We start from the raw sequence: 16,389 nt of genomic DNA on the forward strand, positions 1-16,389 counted from the left end.
CAGGACTACAACTCCCGTCGTGTCCCGCGCGCGCCCGCCCCGACTGCGGCACCGGGAGCTCGGGTGGGCACCGGGCAGCGGCCGCAGCTCCCCCCGCCCGGACCCCCGTCCGGCCCCGGCCCCGGCCCCGGCCCCGGGCAGCGGCGCGATGGGCGGGGAGGACGAGATCGTGCGCATCGCCAGGCGCCTGGACAAGATGGTGGCCAAGAAGAACGCGGTGAGTGGCGGCGGCCGGGCCCCCGCAGCCCGGTTGGGGTGAGGAGCCGCCCCCTGCACCGGGCTCTGTCTGGCGGTCGCGGCTCCCTCTTCTCCGCGGGGCTCCCTCCTCGCTGCCATGCTGTAGGGACCCCCAGCCTGTGAGGGTCCTCCCCTTCCCTAGCCCCCATTTGGGGGCCTCTCTGTGCCGCCCGCGTCGTTGTCGTGCTGGAGCAGAGGCTCACCCCCATCAGGGTGGGCATCCCTCCCCCAGACCTGCTCTCCTTCTCCCTTCCCCTTTCATTGCCGAGGCCTGGGGTCCACCCACTGTCCGTAACTGAGGGGGCAGCTCCTTGTTCCCCTTATGGTGCTCTGGGAACCCCCTGTCCCCACACTGTGCCCCCCATCCCAGGCCTCACTCACTCCCTGCTCCACCTCTCAGCACGCTGGGGCTCACCCTGTGCTGCCCGCAGGGTGTTCTCCTCCAGGGGAGCATCCTCAGCCCTCCTCTCCTGTTCCTTTGGGAGCCCTTGGGAAGGGGGATCCGCCCTGGGGGATCCTGAGGCTCCAGTGTGTCTTCAGGGAAAACCCCAGTGCTGATGGATTTGCCTCCTGCATCCCCATCCCATGCCAGCACCGCTTCTGCTCACTCGTGTGGCCGCTGGAGTGTGGAAGGGTGGCCAAGCTGCTCTCTGCACCCGGGGGTCTCACAGGGTGAGCTGTGACCGGTGTCACTGCCTGGGGGGACAGTAGCCAGTATTTCCCTGCTTAATGGGCTGTGTCAGTGCTCGTGGGAGCACAAGCAGAATCGTGCAAGTGCTAAGGCAAGAAGATGACAAGGGTTTGTGACTGAGGTAGTCTGTACATCTGTGTTTGTGGGGTGGGGGAGAGGGATTCTGGGGCCGGGGAGGGCTGTGGTGGGTGGGAGGTGATGGGCGAGGAGCAGAAGGGATTAGAGGAATGTGGTATTCGTGTGGTGGGATACTCGGTGCTGATATCACATGAAGTTTTGGATGCTGGACTGGCCCTGCCAGCCGTGGGTCGGGTGAGCGCTGTCACTTGTGTCACTGCTGTAACAACTCAGGGAAGTGTGTTTGGGCTAAAGCACAGCCTGGGATGTCTGTTCTTGTTGGTGGCAGGCTTTCAGCGCCAGTGTTGATACAGGAAAGGAGCAGCTTTACAGAATTTGCTTCCAGCTTCATTGGGGAAGAGGCAGCTTTTTACACGAGGGCTATGCAGCGTTTCCTCCTGGCTGGGGTTTGAGATGGTGCTGAACCCTCAGCGTGTTCGTTGTGTGTGGGCTAATCTGAGAACTCTTCCTGCAGGACGGTTTCCTGGAGTACCCGTTTGTTGCCCTAGTTTTTGCGTGGATCCTCATTTGCTGCCGTTGTGCCAAGCGGCCCCATTTCTGATAACGGAGACAGCAATCACTCCGTTGCTTTGTGTGTTCAGGGCTGGATGTAATGGAGTCTGTTGGAGGAACGGAAAGGTGTGAGACTGCCTGAGGGGGAAGTCGGTCGTTCTGGGTACGGTAACGTGTGGTTTGTGCTGGTGTGAGTTGCTTGTGTGCACGCTGAAAGCTTTGACTCTGCTTTGGTTTTGGCATCTGTTCTGTAGGGTGGATTGCAGCTGGATTACTTCCTGGGGTGAGTGGGAAATGGCCCTTCTGCATAGGGAGGATGGGATCTGAGGACAGGGCTGTCAGTGCAGGCGGCTTCGCTTCCCTTCAGTCGTGGGCTGTGCAGGCCTTGTGCTGCAACTGAGCTTGGAGTGGTCTGTGTTGTAAATGAGCTGCTAAATGTGAACACTGGAAGCCTTGTTTGAGGGAAGGGGGTTGGGAGGAAAGAGCCAGCTGAATGGAGACAGGCTGGGATCTGCTGGAGAGAGACTAGTGACTACCACTAGTGACTCTGAGTGACTGCCAATTTTAGGTATCTACAGATTCCTAGTGAGATTTTTTTTTTCTGGACTTGGGTTCTGGAGTGCAGAGATGACATAAGGAAACTTCACAGAACAATTTTCAAGTGGCCAGCTCTTCAGCATCACAGCTTGATGGCTTTGCTTCTGGTATCAACTCCTGTCCTGAGCAGAGTGGGGTATTCAGATGAAAACTGGGAAACAGCTACATGGAATTTCATGCTGTAGAAAGAGGATACTTTAGCTTTGGCTCTGAGCTTTATTTAGGTGGGTGACTGAAGTTCTTGCAACTCTGCTAAATTGTTATTGTGAGTTATTATCTTTTCTCAGGGCATCAAAAATAGTGAGTTTGAGAGTAGGATTACTCCTGCCAACCAAGTGGTTGTGCTGAGGGGACAGTGTTGCTTCAGAGTGTATTTCCCAGGTGTTAAAAATGTTCAGCTTGCCAGGTAAGGGTAATAAACTAATGCTGCAGTTGTACCATGCACCAGCAAAGACCAGTAGCAGTCCAGTCCTCTTCTCTTTTGCCCATTCCAGTAATTCAGGTGCTTTCAGGCTGTAGGATGTACTGTCTGTCCAGAACAGCAATCCCAGCAAGAAGCTTTCTGATGTTCCAGGGAACACTTGTTGGTGTTTTTCCCTTTGAATCCAGCTTTCTGTGTCTGTTCCCAAGCTATTGCATTTGTTTACTAAAAGCTGAGACACTCATTCTGTTTCTCTTTTTCTCTTCAGGAAGGTGCAATGGATTTACTGAAAGAACTGAAGAGTATGCCCATGACTTTGGATTTGCTGCAGGTGAGTCTCACAGGTAGGGTGAAAAGCTGAAGTCTGCATCTGGATGAGTTCAACATGTTGTCTGAATAATAGATTTCCTCACACTTCTTGCCTCATGCAAAGCATCAAAATAAACACTATCCAATAAAATAGTGCTGAACTTGGGTTTTGGACTGGCAGTTAAATAGCTCTGGGTCACCATGTGCTGCCTGAAACTTGTGCAAAGGTAATGAGACAAATGTGGGTAACTGCTCAAATCTTGTTTTTAGGCTGCAAAAAGAGGAGATACTGGATAAAAGTAGCAAACAAAGGGCAGTCCTGGGAGAAGTTCAGATCTTTGTAATGGTAATATTCAGGAGACACTGGGGAGGTATGAAAAGAATTACAATTTGGAGGTTAAGATGCATCTTGGAGTTTTTCACTCTAAGCTGGAATGTCACTTATAGGTGTGTAGGGGAGCGATTTGCAGGTGATTGGATGTTTCTTCTGATAGGTTTGGAGAGTGTCATCCTGCTCTTCCAAAGTTGTAAGGATTGTAGAATCATTCTACAAGTCCTTGCATACTCGTATCTTGGTCATCACTTTGACTTTGGTCGTGGGTATTTCAGATTTCAGTTAGAAACAAACAACGAATCTGTTCGGGAGTGATTGATTCGAGTGTTCTCTTTCAGTCCACCCGCATTGGGATGTCTGTAAATGCCCTGAGGAAGCAGAGCACAGATGAAGAAGTGATATCACTTGCCAAATCCCTCATCAAATCTTGGAAGAAACTTCTAGGTAAGGAAATCAGGGTGTTTCTATCAGATTGAGCTTGTGAAGGAGCTTGCTTCAGTGGGAGGCTGGGTTTCTTGGAAGAACTTATCTACTGATCTGAATAAAACATTCTAGCAAATCAGCCTTTTTTAAATTCCACCCTCGTGTCTTTCAAGTTTTGTGTCCTACCATGCATCCCTCTGGATTTAGCTCCTGTTTAGCCAGCTCATCCTTGGAAGAGCATTGAAAGCTTCAGGACTATTAACATGTACCTGTCCATATAATAATTAGCAGCATTATTTGTAGAAACAATATCTGTGCTCCGAACCCTCCGACCCCACTTAACACAGTGTGTGCAGTCAGCCTTGTGCAACAGTTTGGAAAGGGGAATGCTGGAATGCATTTTGGCTGATGAGTTGGAGAAGGACCTTAGTTTACCATCTTGCAGATAAATTCACATGGACCGTTTCCAGCTGTGGAGGCTTTCACAGTGATGGGCTCCCTGTTCCGTGCTAGGCTGGATGAGCTTCACAGGCACTGCTTTCCTGTCCTGGCTGGACTGTCACCTCCACATTAGGCTGGGTGTTTATTAGGCTCAGACAGTTTACCTCTGGGTCAGACTTGTTCTACAGTGCCATGACAGTCCTCTCCAGGGTTGTACTGTTGGCTTTCAGCAGCACTTGGGAATCAGGAGAAACTGTACTGCCAGAAGGACCAGCCTGAACTGGCCCTTCAGGAGGTGCTGGCTGGAAATGCTGCTTTTAATGGTGCTTGAGAGAACTTGATCTGATCCCTGCTCAGCAGCCTGTGTGTCTCTGAAAGAAACTTTTGTGATGAGGCATGTCTTGTGAGGAGGCTTATCTCCCAGGCAGGGAAGGTGATGGCTTTTTAGTTTGGTGAGGAAAGTTTTTGTTTGAATTAGGTTCTACTTAGAGGCAAGAAAAGGATCTGTTGTAAAGTGGGGAAGGCCATAAAGGCATTCTTTCTCCTGATTCTTTTTGGAGAATAATAACTTGCCTTAGGCCAACATGAGGTAGTGTGAGAACACTGATGAGTGTATGCAGGGCTGTAGCACAAAGACCAGTTCTGAACCCATTACTCTTCTTTTGAATGTAGATGCTTCTGAGGAAAAAGGTGAGGAGAAAAAGAAAAACCTGTCCTTGCCAACATCTTCCTCCAAGGAGACTGGTAACTCAAGAGACCAGAGGTAATGCTTCCCCTTAACCAAAGATGACACTGTTACAGAATTTAAATTTTCTCAAGGCACCTTACTTTAATTTTTATTTTTAAGTGTCTGAGTTGGGAGTTTTGGGTAGTGAAATACCTGATGAGAGACACTGGAAGTGTTTCTTTTTCAGGGTTGATCTGTGTGATGTTATCAATAAACTGTAATGCAGAAATATATATCTACAAAATACGGTGGCTTTAGTGAGTTTTTAAATTTTATTCACATCTTATTTTATGCTATTTTTTTTTTTTTACTCTTGATTATGTGTTGTTTTTCTCTATTAGTAAAGCATTCCTCTGTTCTTTTTTCATGTTGCATTTTTATATATTTTTGCTTATTTCTAACTTTGAACTCCTTAGAATGAAGATTATTTTTGACCTTTGCAGTCTCAAGTGATGGATGGGATTGACTGATATGTTACTATAGTAAAACTGCCATTTCTTTGTCCTCGACAAATCCCAGCAGAAGTCATCTTTTCCCTGTAGGCTGATGTCCCCCCAGCTGGCAGGTTGCTGGAGGCTTTTACTCCTTGCCATGCCTTGAATGCTGCATCCTATTTCCACTGCCTGTGACTGCAGTCACTGAGTGGAGACAGTGATCAAAGGGGAGGGGGAAAATGGGTTTTAAAGCTTTATTCCAGAGACTTCTCTCAGCCTCAGATCCTAGAAGGGTGTGTGCTTCGTAGGTTTGGCCCCTAAGTGATTTAGCCAATTTCCCAAGTTTGACAGAAGATTTAGAATATTCAGGGTATAGTCCTGCTGTTTTGTTTTGCAGGATGTTCTGTGTTTGCAGCCCTTGTTGGTCACTTTCTTGTGACTTTTTTCTGTTTTGCTGAGCTCTCTCAGGGCTTAGCACTTTGGATGAGCCTTTGCAGCTCAACACAGAGCTGTTGATGGAGGAGGCTGCTGATGCTGAGCTCCATGACTTTAATTGACTGGTATCTTTTGTTATCTCGCTTCCATAAAATGGGAAAAAGGAGTTGCTGAGTATTGCAGTGAAAGTACTGAGGAGACTCCGTGGCCAGAATGGAGTTTAGTGATGCAGTGTAGCATGGGAACAAGAGCTGTCCAGATCTGTGTGGATCTGTGTGTGATTTCACTCAGAAATCCTGGCTATAGCAGAGAGGCAAAACCCCAGTGCCTCCTTGCTTTGTCATGTATCATGGGGTGTGTGGAGTGGAGTTTTCTGGCTTGTGCTGCTGATATTCCCCTGTGCCTTGATGTGCTGCAGATACTGCAGTTTTCTGGGGTTTTTTTAATCCTTGATGCTTTTTACATGTATTCAGCCTCCATCTTCTGAATGGCAAAGCTCCCCCTTGGCTGTGAAGGATGAACAGAAGCCAGTTGATTAGCGTAGCACAGACCAGGAGCAGCGGCCAACTCCTGGTGTCAGTCTGTTGAGCCAGGCTCAATTTCCAGAGGCAGGAATGCTTATTCTCCAGTCCTGCAAAATAAACTACTAGTCTGCCTTAAAAAAATAGTAATTTGTTAGCAGCAAAGAGTCTTTGTTCTTTGAAGCACAGGCTGTGATGGAGTCTGACTGGTTGCTCAGTGTGTGATAGCTGGTTCAGATGAGGCTGCAGTCAAGACACCAAAGAGATCAGCTTGTATTCAGATATTTCAGCCATTTATTCTGATAGATTTTGGCCAGGCCTTTCTCTTCTGTCAGGGAGAAATACTTGAGCAGCTCTTGGCCTGAAACTTGCTTTCTGGAGCACAGATGTAGAAATCCCTCTGTAGTGACTGGAGCTATCACTACAAGACCTGAAGGCTCTAAGCCAGCCAGCGTGGAGCTGGCACCTGTGAATTTAGATGCTGCCTTGCTCTAATCCAAAGCATATTCTGTTGTGCTGTAGAATTTCAGACCCTTAGAGTAGTCCATGCTAATGGGCTGTGTCTAGTGTTTCTGTCTCTGGCAGCAGGAGCTTTTTCTTTTCCAGGATTCTGTAAACTGCCTTTATTGGGAGGTTTTTGAACTGTGGCCTGAATTTAGCTTTTCTGTGGGATTTTCTTCCAGTGCAGCCCTGAGTTCCATTTGCAGTCCCTGGCTGCTGCTTTGCCACCATTTTGTTCCAGCATAGCCTTTTTTTTTATGCATAAACTTTTGTTGCCTGGATAGATTTACAAGCTCTTTCTCCTGTTCAACAGGAACAGTGTGAACCACAAGGATTTCCTGAAATAAGTCTTCTAGGTGTGTTTGAGCTCTACTTTCCAACTATTCTATTTATAAACTAACCTCTAAACCTTAATAAATAATTTTATGTCTTTGGAATGGCTGAGAAATCTGTTTCATCTAATTTGTGAGGGCTTAGCTCTTAGGGCATGTATGACATGTCTGTATGTAGGCAAATGTGTCTCTCCTCATCAACTAACAGGAGTGGGATTACCATGCATCTTGACTAGCTTTTTTCTACCTCCAGGAAATAAAAATCTAAATATTTAAGTCGATGGCATTTGCAGATAGAACCTTCCTGAAAATCAAGTATTACCTCTGCAAGTATTATTTTGGAGACCTGGCTTTAAGGACTGAATGTGGTGAAGGTCAGTGTTCTGAGTTCACACTGAGTTCACTGAGTTCACACACAGTGTTTTGGTCTGGGAGTCCTTAGTCTGTTGACAAACAGACAAAATTTAAATCTGGAAGAGCTCTCAGGGAAACTTCTCCTGCTGCCCCTCCCCAGCACAGCACAGCCTCTGTCCAAGCTTTTTTCTAAGCTCTTCTTTGACAACCCTAAAAAACCTCAGAGCATTTCCACAGCTGCCCTTGGCAGTATTTCCAATTCATAACTCACCTTTACAGATTGAAACTTGTTCTCAATCAAAACCTCTCTGCTAAGACCATTTTTATGTTCTTTTGTCTTTAGCTAGTATGGAGGCTTTTTTTTCCTACCATCTTATTTTGTAAGGAATTTCAGGACTTGTCTCCTTTAAATTTTCCCTGCCAAAAACCACCTCAATTCCTTCAGTCCTTCCTTTTATTGTAGGTAGGTTTTCTAGGCTTTTTGCCTTTGTCCTTTGGGAAGTCTCGTTTTTCCAAACTATTTTATGCAACATGAGCAGCTGTGATTTTCAGATGGGTTATTCCTGAGTTGTGTATGCTCAGTGTATACACCCCCATGGGTGCTGCCTGTGATCTGTGTGTAGCTTCTTAAGCACAAAAGTACCTGATGGCAATTTTTACATCCCAAATGGGAGAAAATCATCATCATCTAATTGATTATTTACAGGCTAAGTTGTTTCTTCTTTTTCTAACATTTGCAGTGTAAATACTGTTGAATGTTTTGAGCTGTTTGGACACAAATCTGTTCTTTAATAGGCTCCTGCAGTGCCGACCAGTAAAACTAGCTGGTAAAAAATGGTTTTATTCAGCTACTGGTCAAAGAGAAACACAATAAGTTCACAGTATAATCTTCCTCTTAGGAATGCATCTCCTTCATCTGATCAAGAAATTAATCCTCTGCTTTGGTGACCTGAACAATTTGCTGAAGGTTCACTGGTGGATGCTTCTGGAAAGGGCCTGGCCAGGTTCTGAACTGCGGAAATCCAGTAGCCCCAGTGATAATCTGTGGGATTTTAGCCAGACTGGATATGACCTTAGCTGCAGAAACTCCCAGGATAAGTCTCTGAAGTTGTCTGGCTCAGTTTGTGTGGCAGCAAAATCGGAAGGTTTCCAGCTTAGCACTGTTTTTCTGTGGGCTGACTAATCCCTTCCAGGACAGCGTAGTGGAAGTGCTTGTTCATAACAGATTTATTTTTGATGGCAACAAACTGGCAGTAGTGACCCAGCTTAACAAAAATTGTCAAGCCACTTGGATCTTCAAGGAGATATTGCCAGCCTGGCATGGCTGAAATATCAGGGTTTCTCTTTTTTCCCCCTTTGTCTCTTTAGTGTATTAATGTTACCAGGCATTGGCCGTAAATACAGTGCATTTTACAGCCCAGTCACCAAAGCCAGGGCAATCTCTACTGAAGAAAAATTGCTCTTCTGCTGCTTAGATTTAAGGGGGAGAACAAAGCTCTAGAAAATCATCTGTGAATCATAACAGCCCAAATCTTTTACCAGCAATATTTGCAGGGCTGACTAACTCCCTGTGCAGATGTTAGGCTTTATGGGTGCACACCCAGCTGAGCTGCTCAGTGAAGCTCCTTCTCTGCAGGCAGACCCTGCAGCAGTGACTCAGCCTGCCCACATCATGTGCTAATTGTGCAGGCAGGTCTCCATCCAGCTCCCCTGGCAGGTGACCCGACTGAATCAGCCCCAGCAGGCAGGTGTTTGCATTCCCTTGCCTGTGCCCATGATTGCTTGCAGGTGGATATGAAGTTATTTTTGAGAGCAAAGCAGTATTTCTTAATTCTGTGCTAGCCCAGCACCTGTGTGAGCCGTGTGTGGCTGTGTAGGGGTGCTATTCTGTGAGATGAGTAATCAGTCTTGCTCAGCTTACAGGAAAAAGGAAGGTCCTTTTATGTGTTATGCTTTGTTGTTTGTTTTTTTTAAAATATCAGAGCTGAAGAAGGCATTTTCTTTTTTTTTCTTTCTTTTCCTTAGCACAGCAGCTCCTTCTTCTGGAGGGGCTGGTGTTGGCTTCTGATTTCTGCCTCAGAAGGGAGCATGCTGCACTCCTTATTGGCTGCAGAGAGCTGGAGTGCGTTTTCGTTTAGCTGTTCTCTTTTCTGCTGCTCAAATCTTGGTGCTAAAGAATGAGATTAACTTTAGTGGTGCTTCCTGCTCAATTTCTGCTGAGAGCATTTGTGTACCTCTGCAAAGTCAGAGGAAAGAAGTACCCTGGGTCTGCACTACACTGCCAGACTGAGAGAGCACTGATGGTCTCAGATGTCTGAGTGTGTTTGAGTTACTGGTGGTGTCCAACACTAATATTTTTGCTTGATGGCCAGTGGTGCAGCAGCTGATACCTGTTGAATAACACAAGATGGTTGGCAGGGCTGTTCATGGACTAAACCTCTGCTGGTAGCCAGCAGTGTCCACAGGAGAGCTCATGGTGTTGGCTGCTGTGTTGTGCTCTGTGCTGGTTTGGAGCAAAGCTCTTTGCACTGTGTTCCTCTGACTGGTTCTGTATTATGATCAACAGGATGCTTGGCCACATACCTTCTGCTCCCCTCTCTGCTCTCAGTGGCCCGAACTGAGACATTCTGACAGGTGAAGTTTTTTTTTTTAGCTCCAACAAAAGGCAGGAGCCTCCGAAGACTCCGACCACCCCCAAAATCACCACCTTCCCTCCGGCACCGATCACGTGCGACGCCGTCCGCAACAAATGCAGAGAGATGCTGACAGCAGCTCTGCAGGCTGATGGTAAGTGCTGTGGGGAGCCCTGCATTGCCTCAAGTGCTTCACAGCTCCTGCAGCATTCTGACAGACTTCTGCATGTAAGTCAGTGCCAGCTCAGCTAAAATATGCCATTCTGGAGCAGCCTTGTCAAAGGATTATTGCCAGCAGCTCAGTCTAGCCACTGGTCACCTCTTTGAACTGGCTGCTTTTTCAGACACTTCCACAGGGATCTGGCTTGAGCTGGAGGCACGACAGCATGTCAGGCAGTGGGTGTTAAGAACATGGGTTACCTGGGGTCTTCTGCTCTGCAGCAGGGGATGGTCTGGCTATAAGTTTAATCTTCAGGGATGCAGGGATTTTCTTCACTTTCTAGTTCTTGTCTGATTGCTGTAAAGTGAAGCTCCTGTTTCTCCTGTCTTACAGATGACTACGTCGCCATCGGCGCTGACTGCGAGCACATAGCAGCCCAGATTGAAGAGTATATCCTTACTGTACAGCCCTTCCTCGAGGGCCTGCAGGCCTCCAGGAGTGAAATCTGTGTGCTCAAAGGAAAAAGAATCTGTGTAAATGTTCTGCTGCAACTTGTCAGGGTTCTGGATCTGGTTCCAGCTCTGCTTGGCTGAGTCCTGGGTCACTAAGGAACCACCAGTGTGGTGCTGGGAGCTCAGGGACTGTAATCCCTAGTTTGACCTTCCCATCAGTGATCTCTCTCCTGTTTCCAAATACATGCAACTTCCCTGTGCTCTTTGTTAAGGAGAGTGTGCTGATTTAGACAAAAGCAGTGGAAAAGATGGAGCAATGAGGATCAAGTTCCATGTCCTTGTGAGATAAGCCAGGAGTTTGCTCCCTTTGGGAGCCGTAGGGTAGGAGGTGCAGCTGGGCTCTCTCAGTGAAGGGGTTTGTGGCTGCCTTGCTTGAGTGAAAGAGCAGGTTGAAGAACCTGAGCATAACTATTTCCAGCATAGTGAAAAAGCCCAAACTGGAAGCCCCTGGACTCTGGCATAAAACAGCTCAACTCCAGCACTGACCTCCCAGAGCAGATGGAGCTGTTGGGTCCCAGCACCTTCATCTGTGTCCTGCCAGTGGGTAACACCCCCTGCTCTTCATGGGTGGCTGGGAAGTGCTTGAGGCCCCTGGGTTGATTGCAGACTCCTTGACTGCCCTGTACGCATTTACCAAGATGTCAAGAACACCGACATGAAATACAAGAACCGGGTGAGGAGCCGCATCTCCAACCTGAAGGACTCCAAAAATCCTGAGCTGAAAAAGAACGTGCTGTGTGGGGCCATTACCCCCGAGCAGATCGCGGTGATGACCTCGGAGGTGAGGAAGCCCGAGGAGCTGGGTTTGCTTCTTGGAGGGAAAATTTCCTGAGGTTTGGCTGGAGGCAAAGGGCTGGGCTGCTTCCAGGGTTGCAGATTTCTCAGTAGCTGCTGCCAGAGTGCGTGGAGCGAACTAGCAGTGGGGTTTGGAGTGTGAAGAGTAGTCTGTTGAGCCTTCAGGTCATCACTGGGGCCTGGGTGTGAACCAGAAACCAGGAATGAAGGCTTTGTGTCTTAATGCCCTTCTGTCAGGCCACCCTGTCCTGTTGGCTGCTTCCACTGTAGTGGGTGTGGTAGTAAAACTGGACAGATGTGATTTTTTTATTGCCTTTTTTTTTTTTTTAAAGGAAATGGCCAGTAATGAGCTGAAAGAGATCAGGAAAGCCATGACAAAAGAAGCAATCCGGGAACATCAGATGGCCAAGACAGGAGGGACGCAGACTGACCTCTTCACCTGTGGGAAATGCAAGAAGAAGAACTGCACCTACACCCAGGTTAGTCTTCCTGCTCCTACAGCCTGCACACCACTGACCTCTGCACAGGACACGATCTGTCACGGTCACGAGCTCGTCTGAGCTCGTGCTGCTCTGTGACAGGCCCTGCAGGCACAAATGTTGCCACTGGTGGACAGGGCCCTTTTGTACACTTGAGGTTCTCTCAAATGTGCTTTTGCACATGTTTCCTTGGAGCTTGTGTAAGTCTTTTTGGCTCATCTTTACAAGAGCAGGAGTTGTGCAGCCATAAGGAAGCTTTTCAAAAGTACAGCAGTGCTCTACATCGAAAGCAGGTGCTGGGAATGCTGGGATTCAGACGAGAAAGGAATGGGGAGTGTAGACTGCAGAAACCAAGGCAGACACGTTGATGGTATTGAAAGTGCAAATTAAGAATGTAGACAACCTGCTGCTGGACAAATCCCAACTTCATTAAAATCAAGCAGTGTGAAACAGGTGAAACAAAAGGAATACATAAAGCAGAGGATGTTTCTTCTCTACAGCCAGCTGCTGGAAGCCTTGTGCATTACCAGTGCTTCTTAGTTCCCATGTTTGTGCCAGGCATCAGGAGATAAATGTGCCTTTGCTGCGAGTCAGTGGCTTAGAATGTGCAGATACCCAAAAATGCACCAGCAGCCACGAGATTGCTACTGAGTGGGTGTGCATGAACTGTGTGTGCAAGTGCCGAGTGAAACTCCTGCTTATGCTTGGACTTGACATGCAAACACAGAGGAGATCCAGGGAGCTGACCTGGGAGTTTCCCTTGGCTCAGCAGCAGCCTTGAATCCCATGGGCTGGCTCAGGCAAGAGGCCTCACTCTGCCAGTGCTCCCAGTAAGTCAGCTGGAAGCACTCCGGGCTGTGCCAGCACACAGGACTGTCTCCACCTGTAGTGGACTGGAGTCCAGCTGCTTGGGATTGGGGCAGGAGACAACAGTTACCTTCTAAATAGAAATATCTGGAGGGTTTCTCTATTTTTATCGGTTTTCCAGTGAAATCACCAGTGGGTGATGAGATGCTGTAAGTCCCAAGTAGATGAACTGGTGTTTATGAGCACGTTGGAAGGCAGGTGGTAATGTTGGGGGGGAATTACAGAATTTAGCTTTTCAGCATGCTTGCAAGAATGCTTAATTTGCATCATGCAAATACTGTGACTCTTGCATATTGGGTAAGTACACACAAAGATCACCATAATTACCCCTTGGCACAGTTCTGCTGCTTGACTTGTGCAGGAATGCCAGTGTTTTCAGTGTAGATCTGCCTTGTGGTTTTCAAATGCCATGAAAATCTGATTTTTAGTAAAGTATGTGTTTCTGGCAAGAACCAGTCAGAGGCAGCAATCACATCTGGGTTAAATATCGGAGTTCCTTAGTGGCTCAAATACAAACCAGACTGGAAATGTGCAGAACCTGGTAACCCAGAGTGTGTTCCTGTGAGGCCAGGATGTAGGACTGGTCTGCAAATGGGAATGGCTTGAGTGCTTTTTTATGTGTGACTGTGGAGCACATGCTTGGGGCTGAGGGTTTTGTCATCTCCCTGCTGGCCATGTCCCTTCCTGGGGGACAGTCTGGGAAGGGATTGGCTGTGGGTACATCCATCTCCAGATCCACCCACGAGGAATGGGCAGCAGAGTGAGAGGGAAATCTGCTGCCCCAAAACACATCACTCAGGTAGTGTCAGGCTGGAGAGGGGTCATGATGGATGTACAGGTGTATCTGTGTATAACACAACAACCAGACTTGTTTTACAGAAAAGCTCCTTTTGCCCTTCCTAGCCTTGGTCTCTCATGGAATTTGTGACCCCAGCAGGAACCCCTGGAGGCCAGAGGGAGGGGGGGAGCTCCCTGTGCCCTCCAGGGGCCTGTGTGATGCTGGGCTCTAACCTCTCTGCTGTCCTCCCCAGGTGCAGACCCGCAGCTCCGATGAGCCCATGACCACCTTCGTCGTGTGCAACGAGTGTGGGAACCGCTGGAAGGTAGCGCACCAAGGCTATTACTGGCACTGAGGGGTGTTGGGGGGCTGCATCCACCCTGCTGCAGGCACTTGGCTGCTGCTCAGAGGTGTTTGCCGAACTCTCGCTGGCTCTAGCGAGTGATCTTCCCTCCCAGCACAGAGGCAGGAGCTCCTGGGCTCATCCCACCTCTGCAGACCAGCTGGGGTCAAGTCTCACTTCCACATTCCCTGCTCCCTCATCACATCCCTTCTTCCATGATCAGCTTCACAGTGCTTTCCACGCTCCCTCTGAGAGATGGTGGTGATGACATTCAGGATTTCAAAACTGCTGTTCCATGCTGTGCACAGAGCTCAGGGGTGAGCAGGAATCTCCTGGTCAGTGGTGAGCAGAAATGGTGCCACTACAAAGTGCCAAAGAGCCACAGCCGAGAGATTCAAACGGGAGCTCCCTTTGGCCCCTGCTTCTGAGAACCCCCGAGCCCTTGCCAGCTTCTGAGACAAGGCCATCACCTGGATCCTTACCTTCTTCTAGGCAGCACGACCCACAGCTCCCCTCGGCAGCGAGGTTTCTAATCGGGGTTTAAACTCCCTTCTCTTGCAGTTCTGCTGACATGTGCCATGGCCCGAGAGCGGCAGCCAAGCGCAGACCCGCGCGCAGCCTCCACGCGCCAGCTCCCACGGCAATTGTGTTTTGTGTCCCAGTGAGTTTGCATTGTCACGTGCTGAGAGAGCAGCAGCGGGGAGGCCTGGGGGCCTCACGGAGAGCCACAGCCCTGGGCTGACAGGTTGGCAGGAGAGCTCACTAAACACACCCAGTCGTTATTTTCTCATCTAAGCGAGTACGGTCACTTCCTCTTCAAAACTAATATTAAACATTTTTGTCAGTTTCTGACTTTTTATTTCAACCACGTGTGCAGCACTTTGCTTTTGTGGTGTGGAACTGCATGGGAGCTTGACAGATGGTCCGTGTCCAGGTGGATGAGGACTGACTGGAGCACCAGAAAGTGAGATGTGACTTGTAGGTACATCCTCAGTGCATGAAGGCTTGTTCCTGTCAGCTCATCAAATCTTAACCACTGGGCCAAGCCCTGGCATGGCTGGGTGGGCAGTACTGTTGACAGAACACAGCTCAGATGCTGCTTTCCATCTTGGCAGCATTCTCTTGATTTTGCACTGATTCCTTGGCATCTCGAGCCTTTAAAGGCCAACAGCATTGCCTGCGGCAAAGATGAGAATGTGCTGCCTGAAGAGACTGAACACAGGGTGACACCAGTCACAAAAAAACCCACCCCAAACTGCTGGGGGGGATTTATGGAAGCAGGACAGGGAGGAAGCTGTTCCTGGGATTCCATCTGTCTGTGGAAGGAGACCCTTGCAGCCAAGAGCTCCCTCAGCTCAGGCTTGGAGCAGGGAAGGCCAGGGCAGTTACAGGGAGGGTCCAGCAGCCTGTTGATGTTCCTGCTGCCTCCCAGAAGGCTGGTCCCCAAGGCTGCTTGCTCCCCATAGCCCTCATGCTGGGATCCTGGGAACAGTTAATCTTGATGGAGGGAGAAGCCATTAGTAAAGAAGGTGGAGGGGATCCATGGGCCATGGGAGTGATCAAAGGGAGTCCCATATTTGTGCTCTGCTCTTTGCTTGATGACAGAAAGGCATCCTGGATTTTCAGAGGGGCTTGCTGGAGAGGCTCAGGAGGAGTAAAAATACTGCAAATACAGATTTTCCAGAGGCTTGGATCTGGAGGAGGTAGAGATTAGCTGTTAGCACTTGTCTGTAGAAACAGAGGAGGTTTGAAGTGAACTCAGAACTGGTGATTGGAAGGGGTGAGATAAGTAAAGGATCCAGTAGCAAAGCCAGCCCCAGGTGCCACATCTGCAGATGTGAACCCTGTGAAGGGGATTTACTGAAGGGAATCAGGCTCCTTCTGGGAGGTAACTAGAACCTGGTGGGGAAATTCCATGTGAGCTCACAAAAGCTTTCACAGAGACTTAAAATCCTTCCTCTCTCCTTTTCATAGCCTTTAACTGGGGTGATGCAGCATTTGGGGGACCCCAGCAAGGCCTCTGAGTCTGAGCTGCTCGGGAGCAGTGCTGGGCACCGCAGCTCTTGGCCAGCAGGGCAGGAGCATTTGCAGTCACATCTCATGGCACTGCTTCCCTCTTCCAGAATGGAAAACAAGTATTTCCACTGGCTTCCCAGCATGCCAGACAGCAGACATTGAGCAGAGGCCTCAGAGATGTTTGGAGAGGAGTAAGTAGCCACATGAAAGCAGCGGAAAACGTGCTCACAGCCCCTTTGAGGGCTGTGCTGCTCCGGAGGCAGGGATCCCACCAGCATCCTTCGCTCAGGGCTTTCACTTTACAGGGTGCAGCCAAGTCTCCCAAGAAGGAAAAAGATTCAAAGATGCTGACAACTCCTTTAAGCCTCACGAGTCTTGTGGTGAATGGGATTATGCAAGCCAGGCTTGGAGGGGAGCAG

The 16,389-nt window shown here is 48.8% G+C and overlaps 1 protein-coding gene across 2 annotated transcripts; it reads left to right on the forward strand.

The window, feature by feature from the left end:
• The first annotated feature begins 28 nt into the window (after positions 1-28).
• Positions 29-14,819, forward strand: TCEA2 (transcription elongation factor A2). 2 transcript variants are annotated; one of them, XM_064673975.1, is made up of 10 exons: positions 29-217; positions 2,845-2,907; positions 3,558-3,663; positions 4,756-4,846; positions 10,041-10,174; positions 10,574-10,630; positions 11,319-11,473; positions 11,820-11,966; positions 13,865-13,936; positions 14,516-14,819. In XM_064673975.1, the coding sequence occupies exons 1-10, from the start codon at positions 149-151 to the stop codon at positions 14,522-14,524; spliced, it is 903 nt and encodes a 300-aa protein (XP_064530045.1). In that variant the 5' UTR covers positions 29-148; the 3' UTR covers positions 14,525-14,819. The 2 variants fall into 2 exon arrangements, with proteins under 2 accessions (XP_064530045.1, XP_064530044.1); XM_064673974.1 differs by lacking the exon at positions 14,516-14,819 and having other exon boundaries at positions 13,865-13,981.
• The last annotated feature ends 1,570 nt before the right edge of the window (positions 14,820-16,389 follow it).

Source organism: Pseudopipra pipra, chromosome 17 (genome assembly GCF_036250125.1).
Source record: "Pseudopipra pipra isolate bDixPip1 chromosome 17, bDixPip1.hap1, whole genome shotgun sequence".
NCBI classification, from domain to species: domain Eukaryota; kingdom Metazoa; phylum Chordata; class Aves; order Passeriformes; family Pipridae; genus Pseudopipra; species Pseudopipra pipra.